At 40.5% G+C, this 17648-nt stretch overlaps 1 protein-coding gene across 1 annotated transcript in view; it reads right to left on the bottom strand.

The window, feature by feature from the left end:
• The window catches only part of LOC124620131, a 250344-nt gene that overhangs the window by 66673 nt on the left and 166023 nt on the right, over window positions 1–17648 (bottom strand). Inside the window, exons 13-14 of the mRNA XM_047146805.1 lie at window positions 16440–16532; window positions 486–539 (exon numbers count right to left, since the gene is read on the bottom strand). Of these exons, the coding sequence (XP_047002761.1) occupies window positions 486–539; window positions 16440–16532 (147 nt within the window). The remainder of the gene's footprint in view (window positions 1–485; window positions 540–16439; window positions 16533–17648) is intronic.

The raw sequence follows: 17648 nt of genomic DNA, 5'->3' as shown, positions 1-17648 counted from the left end.
GTTACTCATCTATTGCAAACGGCAGCTGTTAAACGAGATGTGTCAATGAAAGACTAAAGTTCACTGTCAATATCGTTACACCGTGTCACAGGGATACCGCGCATCAAATTTACGAAATGTAAAGCAACAAAATGTGATGCTGAATACACAAATCACAGTTCCAAGAAAGTTAAAGTATTTAAAATACAACCTTCAAAAATTTCTCCTACAAAATATACTCTTCATTAGTACCTAAACAATTACACAGCCAACAAACTGTGCAGGATTAAACCATTGCAAGTGTAAATAAGAGCTATCAGCTATCACAGTTCATAATAAAATAAGTATAGTAGTAAGCTCTATGAAATGTGAAATCAATTTTATGACATGAAAATTACCATTTATTACATAAAATGGCATCCAGGTATTGTACCACTTGACTAGCTTAAACAATTAATATAGGCAATATGACCCCTATACCTTTATACAATGAAATCATAAATTACCTCCAGATGGTGTTTTCTTGAAGGGATTCTTCTCTTTACCAGTGTGCTTCCCAGCTAAAAAATAAAATTGGGACAACTCTCAACACAGTAGCTACAAAAATTTGTTTAGTACATTCTACAATAATTAAAAATTACAATAATTAAATGCAAACTGGTCACACATTGAGGGCTTTAGAGCAGTAGGTTTTACTATCTATCTTCATTCATTTTAATCTAAATAAAAATGAACGTGAAACACAGAAGTCAACTCAGTCTGATAGATATGGAGGGAAGGGACGGCAACTATTAATCGCCCTCTCCAGGGAGACACTTGGCGAGATAGCTGACAGTAGTAACAGAATCGACAAGTCACAAGATGACAAACAATTCTGGACCGGCCTTCATTGTTTTGGGTCGCCAAGAACTGTAGTCAAGCACACAACACAATACATGCTGACTTGTTATTGCCACTCTGTACTATGTTTGCACTGCCACGTTTCGTTTTGTGTCTGTCTCATTGATATAGCTGTTCATGTCATATTTTGGGTGTAAATTCAGATGATATGCTAAACCTGGTGCTGTCTACCAAATGTGACAGGCTACGATGGCAATGCAGTGTGCTGGTTGAGCACCTTCGAGTCAGTCTGGACACCAGGTATGTTCCTTCGAAGAATGCATGAATAATATTTACTGACAGTTAACCTGAATGCAATGGAGAGGGCTTTACACGCTTGTTAGAAAACACAACTAAATTTGACATGCCTTCTAATGTAAGCATGTCAGCACCATTCCTGTCAATCTTATTTCAGGTGGTTGCTTAGTTTGTTCCAAAAACCATTAAGGGCAATTCACTACTACACAATCGTAACAATGAGTGTTACCCAGAGATCAGTAGTGCTACAATGTTTGTCCTCCGTGCAGCATGTTGGTAGAGCACCCGGCCATATTTAATAAAAGTTTCACAGACGTCTGTATCCCTTGCAGCGCAGTAGAGTCACCAACATGAAGTGTCACTGCATAATAACTCACACAGTTACATATCTACCTCACAATGTGCTAACTATTGCCTCCCAAAATGCATTCCTTTTTCCATCTCTCTGGATTAAGAAATGAGACATTAATATGAGTGATGAGTTTTGCTACTTTGGCTGAAAATGAGAGTGGCAGAAGTAAAGAGGACATAAAATGCAGACTGGCAATAGCAAGAAAATCTCTTTCGTAAAGCTATATAAATTGAACTGTTAGGAAATCATCTCTACAACTGTGTGTGTTGAGTGTAGCTTTCTACAGAAGTGAAAATTGGATGATAAACAATGCAGAGGCTTTTGAAATGTGTACTGTAGAAGAATGATTCAAATTAGATGGCTAGATCAGATAACTAATGGAAAACTACTTAATCAAATTGGGTAGAAAAGAATTTTATGGCACAATTTGCCCAAAAAGAAGGCTAGGCTGAAAGTATACACTCCGAGGCATAGAATAATAGTTAATCTGGTAATGGTCGGCAGTGTGGGCGATAAAAAATTATAGAGGTAAACCAAGAGTTTAATTCTGTGCATATTATGAGTATTTTGATTTGCAGGCAAACTCAGCCAAATGTCTACATTTTTTAAGAAGGAAGAACACATTGCTCTGGCTGTAGAATGTTTTTTTATTGAAACCATGACCGGTTTCACACCAATTTAGTTGCAACTTCAGGTAATATAAATTATGTCTACAATATTATTTTATGCTGACCTGAAGCTTCTCCCCATCCTTCGTGTCACTGATAAAATTAAAACCCTATTTTTATCAATTCAACAAATGCTTCTAGTAGATTTTAATTTATCAGTGGCATGAACAACAGGGAGATGCTTTATGGCAGCGTAAAATAATGTTGTAGATACAATTTATACCACATTGATGTGAAACCAATCATTGTTTTAGAAAAAAAAAAAAAAAAACCTTTCTAGAGCCAGAGTGGTTAAATGAAGGCTTGAATTAATGCGAACTCTCAGGTTTTCTTGGCGTTGATTGATTAATAAAGTGCTTCCGGGTGTTCTGCAGAGTCGTAGTTTCCACTTTCTACACAATATGTGTACATGAAGTGGCAGTGTGTACACATAACAGCAAAACTCACAGTTCTCAACTAGAAAGCTGGGTCTGTCATTGAAATACTGAGCAAAAAATGGGAAGAATAACTCGGCAGAACACTTGGATGCACACAACGAAGACTTGGAATTCATTAAGAATGTTCAAATTGATGCAGAAATGAAGAGGGTGGAGACCCACATCAAACTATTGTGATTACTGAACACTATATTTCCACTAGCCATTCCAGGGACTACGACAGAGTTAAGATACTGCGATCTCAAGCAAGACGAAGGCTTCCATCGCAATAATTTATGGAGACATCTTAATTCGGGTCTTCATTCTCAAAGGAACTTTCACTGTCAGAGATTCTGATGCCTTCCACAAATTTTAATGATTTACCATCCAACTAATACCATCATGGATCTGCAGCTACCTTGTATCAGTCTAGACCCTGCACTTGCAAGGTTTCTGTCTTTGTTGCATAAGTTTTATCTTTGATGGCACTGTTCTGCTGACTGTGTTATCCAAGAGACACACCCACATTTTACTCTGCAGTATAGCTTTGAATTGTGTAGTTTTAATGTACCAGCTTATGAACAGGCACAGCTGAATGCTCTCAGACACAACTGAATGCTCTTAACTCAGTCACTGATTCACCTCTAAGATGGTTGTAAGGCAACAGCTCAACTACTGAAAGAGATTATTACAGTAGATGCCCCAAATAGTTGCTTATAATAAGTAATCTATATCAACGACAAACTGTTTCAGCTTTATCACCTTTTTCAAGTACCTGCAATCACAATTTTGGTGATAACACTTATGAATGTGAATATCATTTATATTAAAGTAGCTGTATTGTACTCACGTCTAGACTGATGTGACATCCATATTACATCATTAGCGCACTGCCTTATGACTGTCACTGTTTTAATAAGAAGGTAAATGATATCAATAACTTGAAAATAAAATGTTAATTATCATGTGACAGTAGTTTGACAGTTCCACTCTTTACGATGCTATATGTTTACAAAGATCGCACAAATGAACATTGATATTATTTTATTAACTAAAGTTTTGTTTGGTTGTTGCATATGTTACTTCTGATTTATCAATTTTCATGTTCTAAAAGTCCAATAAAGTTTTCAAGATAGCACTTGTGTCTAAATTCTGTATGTTCATTTTAATATTTCCTGTGGGTATTTTCTCATTTATGTATAGAATTCTAATTCTTCAAGAATGTCCACTGCAACACCATTTGGAATTCTGTGCAAAATCCGGAGAGCACTTTCGATCATATCAGCAGTGTGATTTTGATTTCCCAAGTGTAGAAAGAAGCTGGACTGATTACATTCACTTTCTCGAATCTGTACTTTACATTTCACATCAAAATTTCTCTTTATATCTCATGTTAAAATTTTTTTCTGTTTGGCTAATGTTTCAGTTGCCACACATGATTGTATGTATGCCTAGTTATCATACTTCGATGCTCTAGTGGTGGCGGAAGGTAATTTTATTGACAGGTCATTACTGATTTGGAACACTACTTAAATATTCGTGGCTTTAAAAAGTGCATTAATTCTGTTGGAGATTCTACAAAATAAACGTTCCAATAAAGTTATGTTCCGCCACCACTTGAACATCGAAATATGGTAAACCAGGCATATATAAAATCACACGTAGCAACTGTAATAGCTTATACACTCATCATACAGGAAGAGATTTTAACATGAGATATAAAAAAACACATTAGAGAGAGCAATCATAATCAGTCAAGCTTCTTTCTACACTTGAAAAATCAAAATCACACAGCTGATACAACCGAAAATGCACTCTGAGTACATGAGAAAATATCAAATATTAAATGAACGTACATAATTTAGACACAAGTACTACCTCAAAAACTTGATTGAACTTTTAGAACACGAAAATGGATAAATCTGAAGTAACATATACAACACCCAAAGACAATCTTAAGAAAACTTTGGTTTTAATATTGCCGTTCATCTGCATAATCTTTCTAAACATATAGCTCCGTAAGAGTGGAACTGACAAACTGTCACATCGCAATTAACATTTTATTTTGAACATATTGACATCATTTACCATTTTATTAAAACAGTGACAGTTGTAAGACATTCCAGTAAGATGTAATATGGACATCACATCAATCTAGATGTGAGTACAATACAGCTACTTTAATATAAATGACATTCATATTCACATGTTCTCACCAATATTGTAATCACAGGTACCTGAAAATGGCAATAAAGATGAAATAGTCTGTCATGAATAAAGATTGCTGATTATAAACAGTTACTTGGTGCATCTGCTGTAATAATCACGTCACTATCAGACATATGTTTTGCTGCTGGCCCTAAAGAAGAAAAAAGTACTGCAAGAGTAATTGTCAATGCCCCAGATACATACTCGAAAAGAATCACAATTCAAAATCAGTTTACCAGTGTGGAACTCAAAGTCATGATTTTCATAACATGTTGTGCAGACCCACTTGTTTTACAACAGTTTATCTTATTTAATGAGACTAACACACACACACACACACACACACACACACACACACACACACACACCATGTACTCTACCCTAAAACTTCTCTTCTACACCCTCATTTCCCCCATTTCCTTTGTAGCCAAGATATTATGGGCAAGAAGACATTGAATGATCACATGTTACTTGAGTATGTTGTTTACTGCAGTATAATTAGTTTCATACTTAAGCCCAGTTTTGACAGTATTATATATTCATGACATTATGCTGTAGTACTTGTTAGAGAACTTCATATGTGAAGAAAATGTTATTTCTGTCTATCCACAGAAATTAAGACAGAGTCTGTGTATGTCTTAAATCCAACACTGGAACAAACATAGCAGAGGGACACTGAGCAACATACTTAAACTAAATTACGCCTGAACAGGCCTTGAACGTCCAAACGGTACCGACCGGCCGCCGTGTCATCCTCAGCCCACAGGCGTCACTGGATGCGGACATGGAGGGGCATGTGGTCAGCACACCACTCTCCTGGCTGTATGTCAGTTTCCAAGACCGGAGCTGCTACTTCTCAATCAAGTAGCTCCTCAGTTTGTCTTACAAGGGCTGAGGGAACCGGTGTTACCACTGCGGAAAGGCCATTGGCCGAGCAACATACAGAAAAGAGAAGAGACTGCCTAGCTCTCATACAAAGGTCTCTAGAGGCAAAAAGTGAATTGGTTGGTTGGCAGCCCTGAATTGGAGGTTCAGCCTCCTAACCAGAAAGGATTTCCTTCCTCTGAGCACAGTGGCCCCTTCCCTCATAGTGTGTGAGAATTTTGTCTAAGATGTATCTGTTGAGTCTAGGTGGCTTTAATGCATGCATGCATGCAGACAGACGGTGATGGGAAAAACTCCAGTAGCATCAAAAAGCTTTCGTATCCACAAAGCTCTGAAATCTAAAGTGAAAAGGAAACTGGACGTAGTACTGTAGCCATTACTGTTACTTAAGACAGACCCATTTGCTTTATAACAGTTTATCTTATTTAGTAAGACTAATGCACACACAACTCAGAAAACTACAGTACTTGTTGCTGTCTCCACATACTTGTGTAATAATGACCAATTCTTTCTTTCCTTCTTCTCTTGTGTATTAGCTTTTTATTTCCTCTCTCGCCTTTTATTCTTATCAGCTATTATTATTATTATTATTAGTGTTTTTCTGTAATGTTAGATGAAAGATAGTTTTGATGGTTAGTTTTATAGTATACATGGCCTGCTGAAACAGGGTACTCTGAGTTCCCTTCAGAAAATTCCCTTCAGAAATGCCTTAAGTTAGCAGTGGGGTTGACGAACAAATGAGGAACCAATTACAGCACAACAACATAAGCTGTTCCCAGTTTCGCAGCTAGCGTGTAGCCAGCTTCTATGTAAACATCGTGTGTTAGTGTAGGACAGTCTGCTTCTATGTAGTTGTACCGTGATACAGTTTTTCTTTATCAAAAATGTCACACAAAAAGACATCATCCGCCCAGTGATAATAAGTCACGTCATTGAGCGCCATTAAATAGTTAGAATTGCTATAAAGGATGTGCAAGTTTTATGAGCAAGAAAAAAAATGTTTCTGTTCACAGGCATCCTTTAATACCTGGAGGTCAAGTTTTACAATGTACCTAAAAAACTCCAAGGCTTAGTGAAAGAACTGTAATAAGGAACAAGGTACTACTCCAGACTTGCAAGAATTAAACTGCGTGGCACAAGGCACATGTGCAGAAAACAGTGTGTTTTTAAATATCCCTGGAAAAAAAGAAAAAGGCAGTATTTTCCAGTTACATATCTAGATTCATTCCAAACCATGCAGTTCATCAGATATTATAGTAGGAAAAAAATAGCAAATAATAGCAAAGTTGCTAATTGCTTTAAAACAATGAGAATTTTTCTGAGTGGGAAAAAGATCACTTAAAATGGTGTTAAAAGTATGGCTGCCCACTTGGAAAAGTTAGAACGACAAAACTGCTGCTCAAAAAAAGCTCATTTTGTTGCAGCTCGTACTATCTTCTAGCGTAAAAGTATGAGAAACGATATCCATTCGATTATATGGTTAGATGAATCCTGGGTCAATACTGCAGGAACAGTTGATAAATGACGGACAGATGATATTCCGAATCACAGCAGTCATCAGCCAACGGGAAGAGCAACCGGAATAATTGTGGCCCATGCAGGTTCTTCAAACAGTTTTGTGCACGAAGGGCATTTTAGTTTTTTGATGGAGAAAACCTTTGACTACCATGAGAATATGGACCACTCAAGATATCTGCAGTGGTTTAAAAATATGTTGCTCCAGTTCAGTGTTACAATTGTGTTTGTAATGAATAATGCACTTTACCTTTCAGTGAAATTAGACAAAACTCACAAGAACTACTGACTGCAAAGAAAATATGGTGCAGTGGTTGCTAATGAGAAACAATGCTGTGGATACGAGTTTAACCAAGACGCTGTTATATTTACTTGTGAAGCAAAATAAGCTTGAGATGCCTATGTATGTTGTAAATGAAGTTGTCACCTCCTCACCCCCATTTCAAACCAATTTAATTGGTGTGGGGTGATAGAAATAATAAGTCTTTTACTGTAACAGTCTTGTACTAAAATAAAAATAGAAAGGATATTAGGTGGAGATCTTGCTACTGTAGAAGCTACCTCATGGAGGAAGAAAGTAGACTACATTCGTAAGCTGATCAGCGAAGCACAGACCATAGACGGAATTATAAATGAGAATGAACAGTCAATGATTTCATATGATGGTGACGAGAGTTTTGGCACCAATTTGCATGATCATGATGATGGGAAACTAGATGGGATTGCGCCACTGACATCATAAATTAGCGAGTCTAAATGCATCCAGAATTAATTCCTTCAATATACAAGCAGAGTATGCAGATTTTTTTAAAATTTCATTTCATTCCAAGAAAGTCGATAGCATGTTTTTTTGTTACGTTCAGCTTTACATTATTAAACGATGTTTTATATGCAGCTTATTATGGTAACACTTCTGACAGACTTCTCATCTCCACCGTCATTAACTTCACGTTATTTATTTCACAGTTTTATATTATCATATGCTTTTTCTCTGTAGTTGTTTTCTTCATTGGCAGAAATATATTCTTTGCTTTACACATGTGTACACTTTTGTGTGACAGCTTGTACAAGCTTGTTGAGAAAAGTAATGAGACTGATTTTTTTCCTACCCAAGTTTTAATTTCTTTCGAGCAACAAACTGTCCCATTTGGCAGCTATATACCGGCAGAGTCCTTGTTTCCTGTCTTTGTAGCAGCACTGATAGGCTTCAACTAGCAGGGGCTTTGACATATCAGTCACATTTTTTTAATGTTCTCCAGGCATTTTTTTAAGACATTTTTCAATTTCATGAAAAGAAAAAAAAGCCACAAGTACCCAGATCAGGTGAATAGCAGGGTTGTGGAACAACAGGAATGCCTTTTGAGGTCAAAAATTCCTTGATAGAAGTAGCTGTGTAGTTTGGGCATTGTCATGATGCAGCATCCACTTATCTGACATGTCTGGTCTCACTCAATTCACTCTTTTCATAAGCCTTTCAGGGACATCTTTGTAAAACACTTGGTTGACAACATGTTTTGGAGGAACAAATTCTTCATGTACAATACCCCTGCTATCAAAACAGCAAATCCACATGTTTCGATCTTTGATCTACATCTACATCTATACTCCGCAAGCCACCTGACGGTGTGTGGCAGAGGGTACCCTGAGTACCTCTATCGGTTCTCCCTTCTATTCCAGTCTCGTATTGTTCGTGGAAAGAAGAATTGTCGGTATGCCTCTGTGTGGGCTCTAATGTGTCTGATTTTATCCTCATGGTCTCTTCACGAGATATAGGTAGGAGGGAGCAATATACTGCTTGACTCTTCGGTGAAGGTATGTTCTCGAAACTTTAACAAAAGCCCGTACCGAGCTACTGAGTGTCTCTCCTGCAGAGTCTTCCACTGGAGTTTATCTATCATCTCCGTAACGCTTTCGCGATTACTAAATGATCCTGTAACGAAGCGCGCTGCTCTCCGTTGGATCTTCTCTATCTCTTCTATCAACCCTATCTGGTACGGATCCCACACTGCTGAGCAGTATTCAAGCAGTGGGCGAACAAGCGTACTGTAACCTACTTCCTTTGTTTTCGGATTGCATTTCCTTAGGATTCTTCCAATGAATCTCAATCTGGCATCTGCTTTACCGACGATCAACTTTATATGATCATTCCATTTTAAATCACTCCTAATAGGAACTCCCAGATAATTTATGGAATTAACTGCTTCCAGTTGCTGACCTGCTATATTGTAGCTAAATGATATGGGATCTATCTTTCTATGTATTCGCAGCACATTACACTTGTCTACATTGAGATTCAATTGCCATTCCCTGCACATGCGTGAATTCGCTGCAGATCCTCCTGCATTTCAGTACAATTTTCCATTGTTGCAACCTCTCTATACACCACAGCATCATCTGCAAAAAGCCTCAGTGAACTTCCGATGTCATCCACCAGGTCATTTATGTATATTGTGAATAGCAACGGTCCTATGACACTCCCCTGTGGCACACCTGAAATCGCTCTTACTTCGGAAGACTTCTCTCCATTGAGAATGACATGCTGCGTTCTGTTATCTAGGAACTCCTCAATCCAATCACACAATTGGTCTGATAGTCCATATGCTCTTACTTTGTTCATTAAACGACTGTGGGGAACTGTATCGAACACCTTGCGGAAGTCAAGAAACACGGCATCTACCTGTGAACCCGTGTCTATGGCCGTCTGAGTCTCGTGGATGAATAGCGCGAGCTGGGTTTCACATGACTGTCTTTTTCGAAACCCATGCTGATTCCTACAGAGTAGATTTCTAGTCTTCAGAAAAGTCATTATACTCTAACATAATACGTGTTCCAAAATTCTACAACTGATCAACGTTAGAGATATAGGCCTATAGTTCTGCACATCTGTTCGACGTCCCTTCTTGAAAATGGGGATGACCTGTGCCCTTTTCCAATCCTTTGGAACGCTACGCTCTTCTAGAGACCTATGGTACACCGCTGCAAGAAAGGGGGCACGTTCCTTCGCGTACTCTGTGTAAAATCGAACTGGTATCCCATCAGGTCCATCGGCCTTTCCTCTTTTGAGTGATTTTAATTGTTTCTCTATCCCTCTGTCGTCTATTTTGATATCTACCATTTTGTCATCTGTGCGACAATCTAGAGAAGGAACTACAGTGCAGTCTTCCTCTGTGAAACAACTTTGGAAAAAGACATTTAGTATTTCGGCCTTTAGTCTGTCATCCTCTGTTTCAGTACCATTTTGGTCACAGAGTGTCTGGACATTTTGTTTTGATCCACCAACCGCTTTGACATAAGACCAAAATTTCTTAGGATTTTCTGCCAAGTCAGTACATAGAACTTTACTTTCGAATTCATTGAACGCCTCTCTCATAGCCCTCCTCACACTACATTTCGCTTCGCGTAATTTTTGTTTGTCTGCAAGGCTTTGGCTATGTTTATGTTTGCTTTTTTGTTTGTCTGCAAGGCTTTGGCTATGTTTATGTTTGCTGTGAAGTTCCCTTTGCTTCCGCAGCAGTTTTCTGACTCGGTTGTTGTACCACGGTGGCTCTTTTCCATCTCTTACGATCTTGCTTGGCACATACTCATCTAACACATAATGTACGATGGTTTTGAACTGTGTCCACTGATCCTCAACACTATCTGTACTTGAGACAAAACTTTTGTGTTGAGCCGTCAGCTACTCTGTAATCTGCTTTTTGTCACTTTTGCTAAACAGAAAAATCTTCCTACCTTTTTTAATATTTCTATTTACTGCTGAAATCATCGATGCAGTAACTTTTTTATGATCGCTGATTCCCTGTTCTGAGTTAACTGTTTTAAATAGTTCGGGTCTGTTTGTCACCAGAAGGTCTAATATGTTATCGCCACGAGTCGGTTCTCTGTTTAACTGCTCAAGGTAGTTTTCAGATAAAGTACTCAAAAAAATTTCACTGGATTCTTTGTCCCTGCCACCCGTTATGAACATTTGAGTCTCCTAGTCTATACCCGGCAAATTAAAACCTCCACCCAGAACTATAACATGGTGGGGAAATCTACTCGAAATATTTTCCAAATTGTCCTTCAGGTGCTCAGCCACAACAGCTGCTGAGCCAGGGGGCCTATAGAGACATCCAATTACCATGTCTGAGCCTGCTTTAACCGTGACCTTCACCCAAATCATTTCACATTTAGGATCTCTGTCAATTTCCTTCGATACTATTGCACTTCTTATCGCTATAAACACGCCTCCCCCTTCACTGTCCAGCCTGTCTCTGCGGTATACATTCCAATCTGAGTTTAGGATTTCGTAACTGTTTACGTCTGGTTTCAGCCAACTTTCTGTCCCTAGTACTCTTTGGGCGTTGTGACCGTTTATTAATGAGAGCAGTTCTGGGACCTTTCTATAGACGCTCCTGCAGTTTACTATTAGCACATTAATATTGTTATACCCTGTTGCATTTTGCCTACTCCTACCTTGCCGCGTCTCAGGAGGCGTCTTTCGGGCCTAGGGGGGGAATTCTCTAACCTAAAAAAACCCCATGTGCACTCCACACGTACTCCGCTACCCTTGTAGCCACTTCCGGCATGTAGTGCACGCCTGACCTATTCAGGGGGACCCTACATTTCTCCACCCGATAGCGGAGGTCGAGAAATTTGCACCCCAGATCTTCGCAGAATCGTCTGAGCCTCTGGTTTAAGCCTTCCACTCGGCTCCAAACCAGAGAACCGCGATCGGCTCTGGGAACGATACTACAAATAGTTAGCTCTGATTCCACCCCGCGAGCGAGGCTTTCCGCCTTCACCAATTCCGCCAACCGCCTGTACGAACTGAGGATGACCTCTGAACCCAGACGGCAGGAGTCATTAGTGCTGACATGAGCAACAATTTGCACATCTCGGATGAGACCCCCCGGCAAGCAGACAGAGTGAACACTGGCCTTCTTCCCCGACCTTTCCGCTATTTCTCTAAGGGGGTCCATCACCCTCCTAATGTTGGAGCTCCCAATAACTAATAAACCCCTCCCCCCGCGTGCCTGCTCGGACCTTGCTGAAGGAGCGGCCACATGTCCACTCACAGGCAGAGCGGGTGATGCCACACGGCCAGCCTCCACATTGACCCTCCGCCTCGTGCGCCGCGAATGCCGCCGAACCTGCCACTCCCCTTGGGGAGAGGGTGGCCCAACCGCACCCGGTACCCGCGAAGATGTCTCGATAGCAGGGATAGTGGGTGAAGCATGTAACACCTGGGGTGTACCATGCGACGCACCAGACTTCCCACTGCCGCTACACTCCGAGGCAGCAGCACGAAGACGGCTGACCGCGGCCATCGACACGTTCAGCTGTTCACGAACAGTGGCCAGCTCCTCCTGCATCCGTACACAGCAGTCACACATCCTATCCATCCTAAGGATCAATTTACTGAAGAGAGTTAGTCAACTTTTAACTAGACTGCTAATTCACTAAAGGCGGCTGTTTATTAACTAAGCTGTGGTTGCTAGCCACTTCTTGTAGAAAACAATGAAAATAGCACTACCTGTCTCTGGACTGTATTGAAAACAAACACTAGCACTACTGGCACTATGGTTGACTAAAGGGACTCTCTCTGACTGTATTCAAAACAAACACGAAATCTATGGAACACTATTAATAGCACCCGACAATTAAAGCTTCCTAAAAGCAAAAACACACTGAAGAAGAAATGACAAGTAAGAAAAATACAGTTAATACTTAAATTAAGGTAGCTCGCTGCACAGCAGACGTGAAGCAGACGGCGGTTTCAGTTTCAGTTTAGATGTCTCAGTGTGCCAGTCCTCACTTTGCCACTTTGTTTCAGCATCGCACTCAAAAATCCAGGGTTCATCACCTGTGATCACACGACTGAACCATTTGTGGTCATCCTCTCGAGAAGATCAACATTCACATTTCTTAGACATCCTTCTGCTCAGTTGTGAGGTTTTTTGGAACAATTTTGGCACCTTTTACATGTGCAAAACTTTGGTTTAAACTTAATATATGATGAAAATGTTTAACAGGTCAGCCAACATCCTTATTGTTAAATGTCTGTCTCATCTCACAAGAGCGAGCACAAGTTTGATGTAAACATCAGTTTTTGAAGATGAAGCTTACCCTGAGCGAGGTTCATCTTCAATGTGTTTTCGACATTCCAAAAATAATTTGTGCTCTTGATAAGGAATGTTCCCTGTATGCCTGTTCCAGCTTTTAGAAAGTCACACTCATGGATTCAAGTTTAACAAAAAACTTGATGGCATAACGTCATTCTAAATTCCACTGTTCAATTTTTATAACATACAAGAGAAACAATTTCACTGATGGCACTCCTAAAAATCATGTGACGGCTGAACAGAGCTGAAACTTGGACGCAGCATGCGGAAAGGATGAACACAGAAGTCTACATGAGAAGGGCAACACAGCACGGCCAGATCATTCAGTGTTGTCAGTCTCACTACTTTTCCCACACACCTCGTATACTCGGTAACTGTAACTTACATGTACAAAATATACTTCGGAGCTATCACCCGTGAGCACGTGTGCCAGTAGCTGCTACAATCTCACGATTACGGTATAGCCAATTGCATGCAATCTAACAAGTGACGTGTTTCTCTGGCCCCGTACAGATAGCTTATAGAAGGATCAAAGGCGAGTGAATGAACACTGCCAGAAGGGTCGTCTACCGGCAGGTAATGAGGTTGCACCTACACATTAGCTACTCTAACAAATCATAACAAAAAATTATGTTTTTTGTTTACCCTGTTTCAAAATGTAATGTATAATTAACTATGTCATAGGCCATCAATAAAGGTAATGCCAGCACACAACCTACTCCTCTGAAACAGCACCGAGGATGTGCCATTAGGCTTAATATCACCAGGATTTACAAAACCTAAGTGACATCTGATGCCGCGACCCTCCCCCCCCCCCCCTCCCCCCTCCCCCCCAAGAGGCCTCAGCTTATTCTTTAACACTGACTTTGGTATTTAGGTTTTCTGTTTTTTCGTCATCTGGTCTTCCCATTTGCTCCTGTATTTCACTATTTCCTCATTCAGAATGCCACTCCCCTTGGGGAGAGGGTGGCCCAACCGCACCCGGTACCCGCGAAGATGTCTCGATAGCAGGGATAGTGGGTGAAGCATGTAACACCTGGGGTGTACCATGCGACGCACCAGACTTCCCACTGCCGCTACACTCCGAGGCAGCAGCACGAAGACGGCTGACCGCGGCCATCGACACGTTCAGCTGTTCACGAACAGTGGCCAGCTCCTCCTGCATCCGTACACAGCAGTCACACATCCTATCCATCCTAAGGATCAATTTACTGAAGAGAGTTAGTCAACTTTTAACTAGACTGCTAATTCACTAAAGGCGGCTGTTTATTAACTAAGCTGTGGTTGCTAGCCACTTCTTGTAGAAAACAATGAAAATAGCACTACCTGTCTCTGGACTGTATTGAAAACAAACACTAGCACTACTGGCACTATGGTTGACTAAAGGGACTCTCTCTGACTGTATTCAAAACAAACACGAAATCTATGGAACACTATTAATAGCACCCGACAATTAAAGCTTCCTAAAAGCAAAAACACACTGAAGAAGAAATGACAAGTAAGAAAAATACAGTTAATACTTAAATTAAGGTAGCTCGCTGCACAGCAGACGTGAAGCAGACGGCGGTTTCAGTTTCAGTTTAGATGTCTCAGTGTGCCAGTCCTCACTTTGCCACTTTGTTTCAGCATCGCACTCAAAAATCCAGGGTTCATCACCTGTGATCACACGACTGAACCATTTGTGGTCATCCTCTCGAGAAGATCAACATTCACATTTCTTAGACATCCTTCTGCTCAGTTGTGAGGTTTTTTGGAACAATTTTGGCACCTTTTACATGTGCAAAACTTTGGTTTAAACTTAATATATGATGAAAATGTTTAACAGGTCAGCCAACATCCTTATTGTTAAATGTCTGTCTCATCTCACAAGAGCGAGCACAAGTTTGATGTAAACATCAGTTTTTGAAGATGAAGCTTACCCTGAGCGAGGTTCATCTTCAATGTGTTTTCGACATTCCAAAAATAATTTGTGCTCTTGATAAGGAATGTTCCCTGTATGCCTGTTCCAGCTTTTAGAAAGTCACACTCATGGATTCAAGTTTAACAAAAAACTTGATGGCATAACGTCATTCTAAATTCCACTGTTCAATTTTTATAACATACAAGAGAAACAATTTCACTGATGGCACTCCTAAAAATCATGTGACGGCTGAACAGAGCTGAAACTTGGACGCAGCATGCGGAAAGGATGAACACAGAAGTCTACATGAGAAGGGCAACACAGCACGGCCAGATCATTCAGTGTTGTCAGTCTCACTACTTTTCCCACACACCTCGTATACTCGGTAACTGTAACTTACATGTACAAAATATACTTCGGAGCTATCACCCGTGAGCACGTGTGCCAGTAGCTGCTACAATCTCACGATTACGGTATAGCCAATTGCATGCAATCTAACAAGTGACGTGTTTCTCTGGCCCCGTACAGATAGCTTATAGAAGGATCAAAGGCGAGTGAATGAACACTGCCAGAAGGGTCGTCTACCGGCAGGTAATGAGGTTGCACCTACACATTAGCTACTCTAACAAATCATAACAAAAAATTATGTTTTTTGTTTACCCTGTTTCAAAATGTAATGTATAATTAACTATGTCATAGGCCATCAATAAAGGTAATGCCAGCACACAACCTACTCCTCTGAAACAGCACCGAGGATGTGCCATTAGGCTTAATATCACCAGGATTTACAAAACCTAAGTGACATCTGATGCCGCGACCCTCCCCCCCCCCTCCCCCCTCCCCCCCAAGAGGCCTCAGCTTATTCTTTAACACTGACTTTGGTATTTAGGTTTTCTGTTTTTTCGTCATCTGGTCTTCCCATTTGCTCCTGTATTTCACTATTTCCTCATTCAGAATAAACATGTTAAATTCTTTTCTTATATTTTTATTTCTCATCCCCACTAGTAATGTGTAACGAGCTAATGCTCTCAAGAATTTCCACTTCCTATTATTTGACCAGTCATTTAGTAAGTTACCAGAACAGTAAATTTATCTTTATTATTATTTTTCTCTGTTCCTAAGAAGCAATGACAGCTCTTTCTAAATTTGTTACAGTACAGCAAAATGAAAGGCATCATACCTCAGACAAACAGAGTGTGCAGAATTAGTTTACATCAAAAATGTAGGTCAACACAGTAATTATATTTTTAATGGATTTGAATGCAGCAACTTTCTTACCTGGCAAACTGAATGGTGCAGAGCTAAAGGGATCTTCGTGAGTATCTGTGTAAGCCATCACTAAACTTTCACGACTTTTCACATTTGAAATACCTGAAAACAAGAGAAAAAATTTTTTTTAGGAACAGCGAGCAGATGCAGCCGAAACATTCAAACCACAGGGTAACAATCTACCCTGCTGGCCATTAAAACTGCAGCATCCTGAAAGTGACAAGCAAGAAATGTCAAATTGGCCTACAGCATACTACGTTCTTGGATATGCAAATGATTAGCACGTCAGTGCACCTGCACAGAGTAAGTACAACTAATCCAGGTCTAATCCAGTTGCGAAAACAGCTTCCATCAGTTCCAAACCCTTGTATTTGGATGCGATCTGAGGTTTTCCCGGCGTATTTCCAATTTGAACAGATCTCGGGTATCCGACCGGGTAGCGTCGTAATTTCTCCACAATATTTCGGCAGACGTACACGCTGCCATCTTCAGGTGGTTCCTGACGAATGCTGTGTTGTTCCTCTCAGCGCCCTATATATACTAGCCATTACCCCCTCCACCGTTCCTCTCCTGGTGTCTTTGGTGAGGCCGGCACGGCGGCTACTGGAGGTGGTGGGGGAAGTGGTGCCTGGGTCTGAACTGGAGTCTGCAGCTGCCGTCGGGGGCGGTCCTCGATCTCTGGGACCGCATCTTTCTCTCCAGGCTGAGTGCAGGGTTCCAAGCCTGACTAAGTTGAAGGCCACTGTCTTTATTAATTAGATCGTCCTGTAGTCGGATTTCGATGGCCCCTTTAGTAACGCAGTCCCGGAAGTAGGAGGACTGAGAGAGTATTTTAGTTTTTTCATAGTCCATAGTATGGCCAGTCTTTATATAATGGTCATCCACGGCTGATTTAGTGGCCTGACGTAATTCAGTTTGGCACTTATGTTAGCGGCACCTCTCTTCTACAGCACGGACTGTCTCCCCAATGTATGATTTTCCGCTCTGACAGGGATTTTGGTACATGCCTGGGTTTCGAAGGCCTAGGTCATCTATCACTGAACCTAGTAGAGTCAAGGTTTTTGCAGGGGGTCGGAATACAGATTTCACATTGTGTTTCCCCAGCATTCTACCAATTTTTCTTGAGGTTTCCGGACAAATGGAATGCACGCCAATGACTTGTGTCTTCTTGTTTCTTCTTCTTGTTCTCTTGGCGCAGTCTGTCTGAGTGCATGTCTT

This window comes from Schistocerca americana, chromosome 1, assembly GCF_021461395.2.
Source record: "Schistocerca americana isolate TAMUIC-IGC-003095 chromosome 1, iqSchAmer2.1, whole genome shotgun sequence".
Taxonomy (NCBI): Eukaryota; Metazoa; Arthropoda; class Insecta; order Orthoptera; family Acrididae; genus Schistocerca; species Schistocerca americana.
Note: the sequence above shows the minus strand (reverse complement) of the source record. Positions and strands in the feature narration are given on the sequence as shown.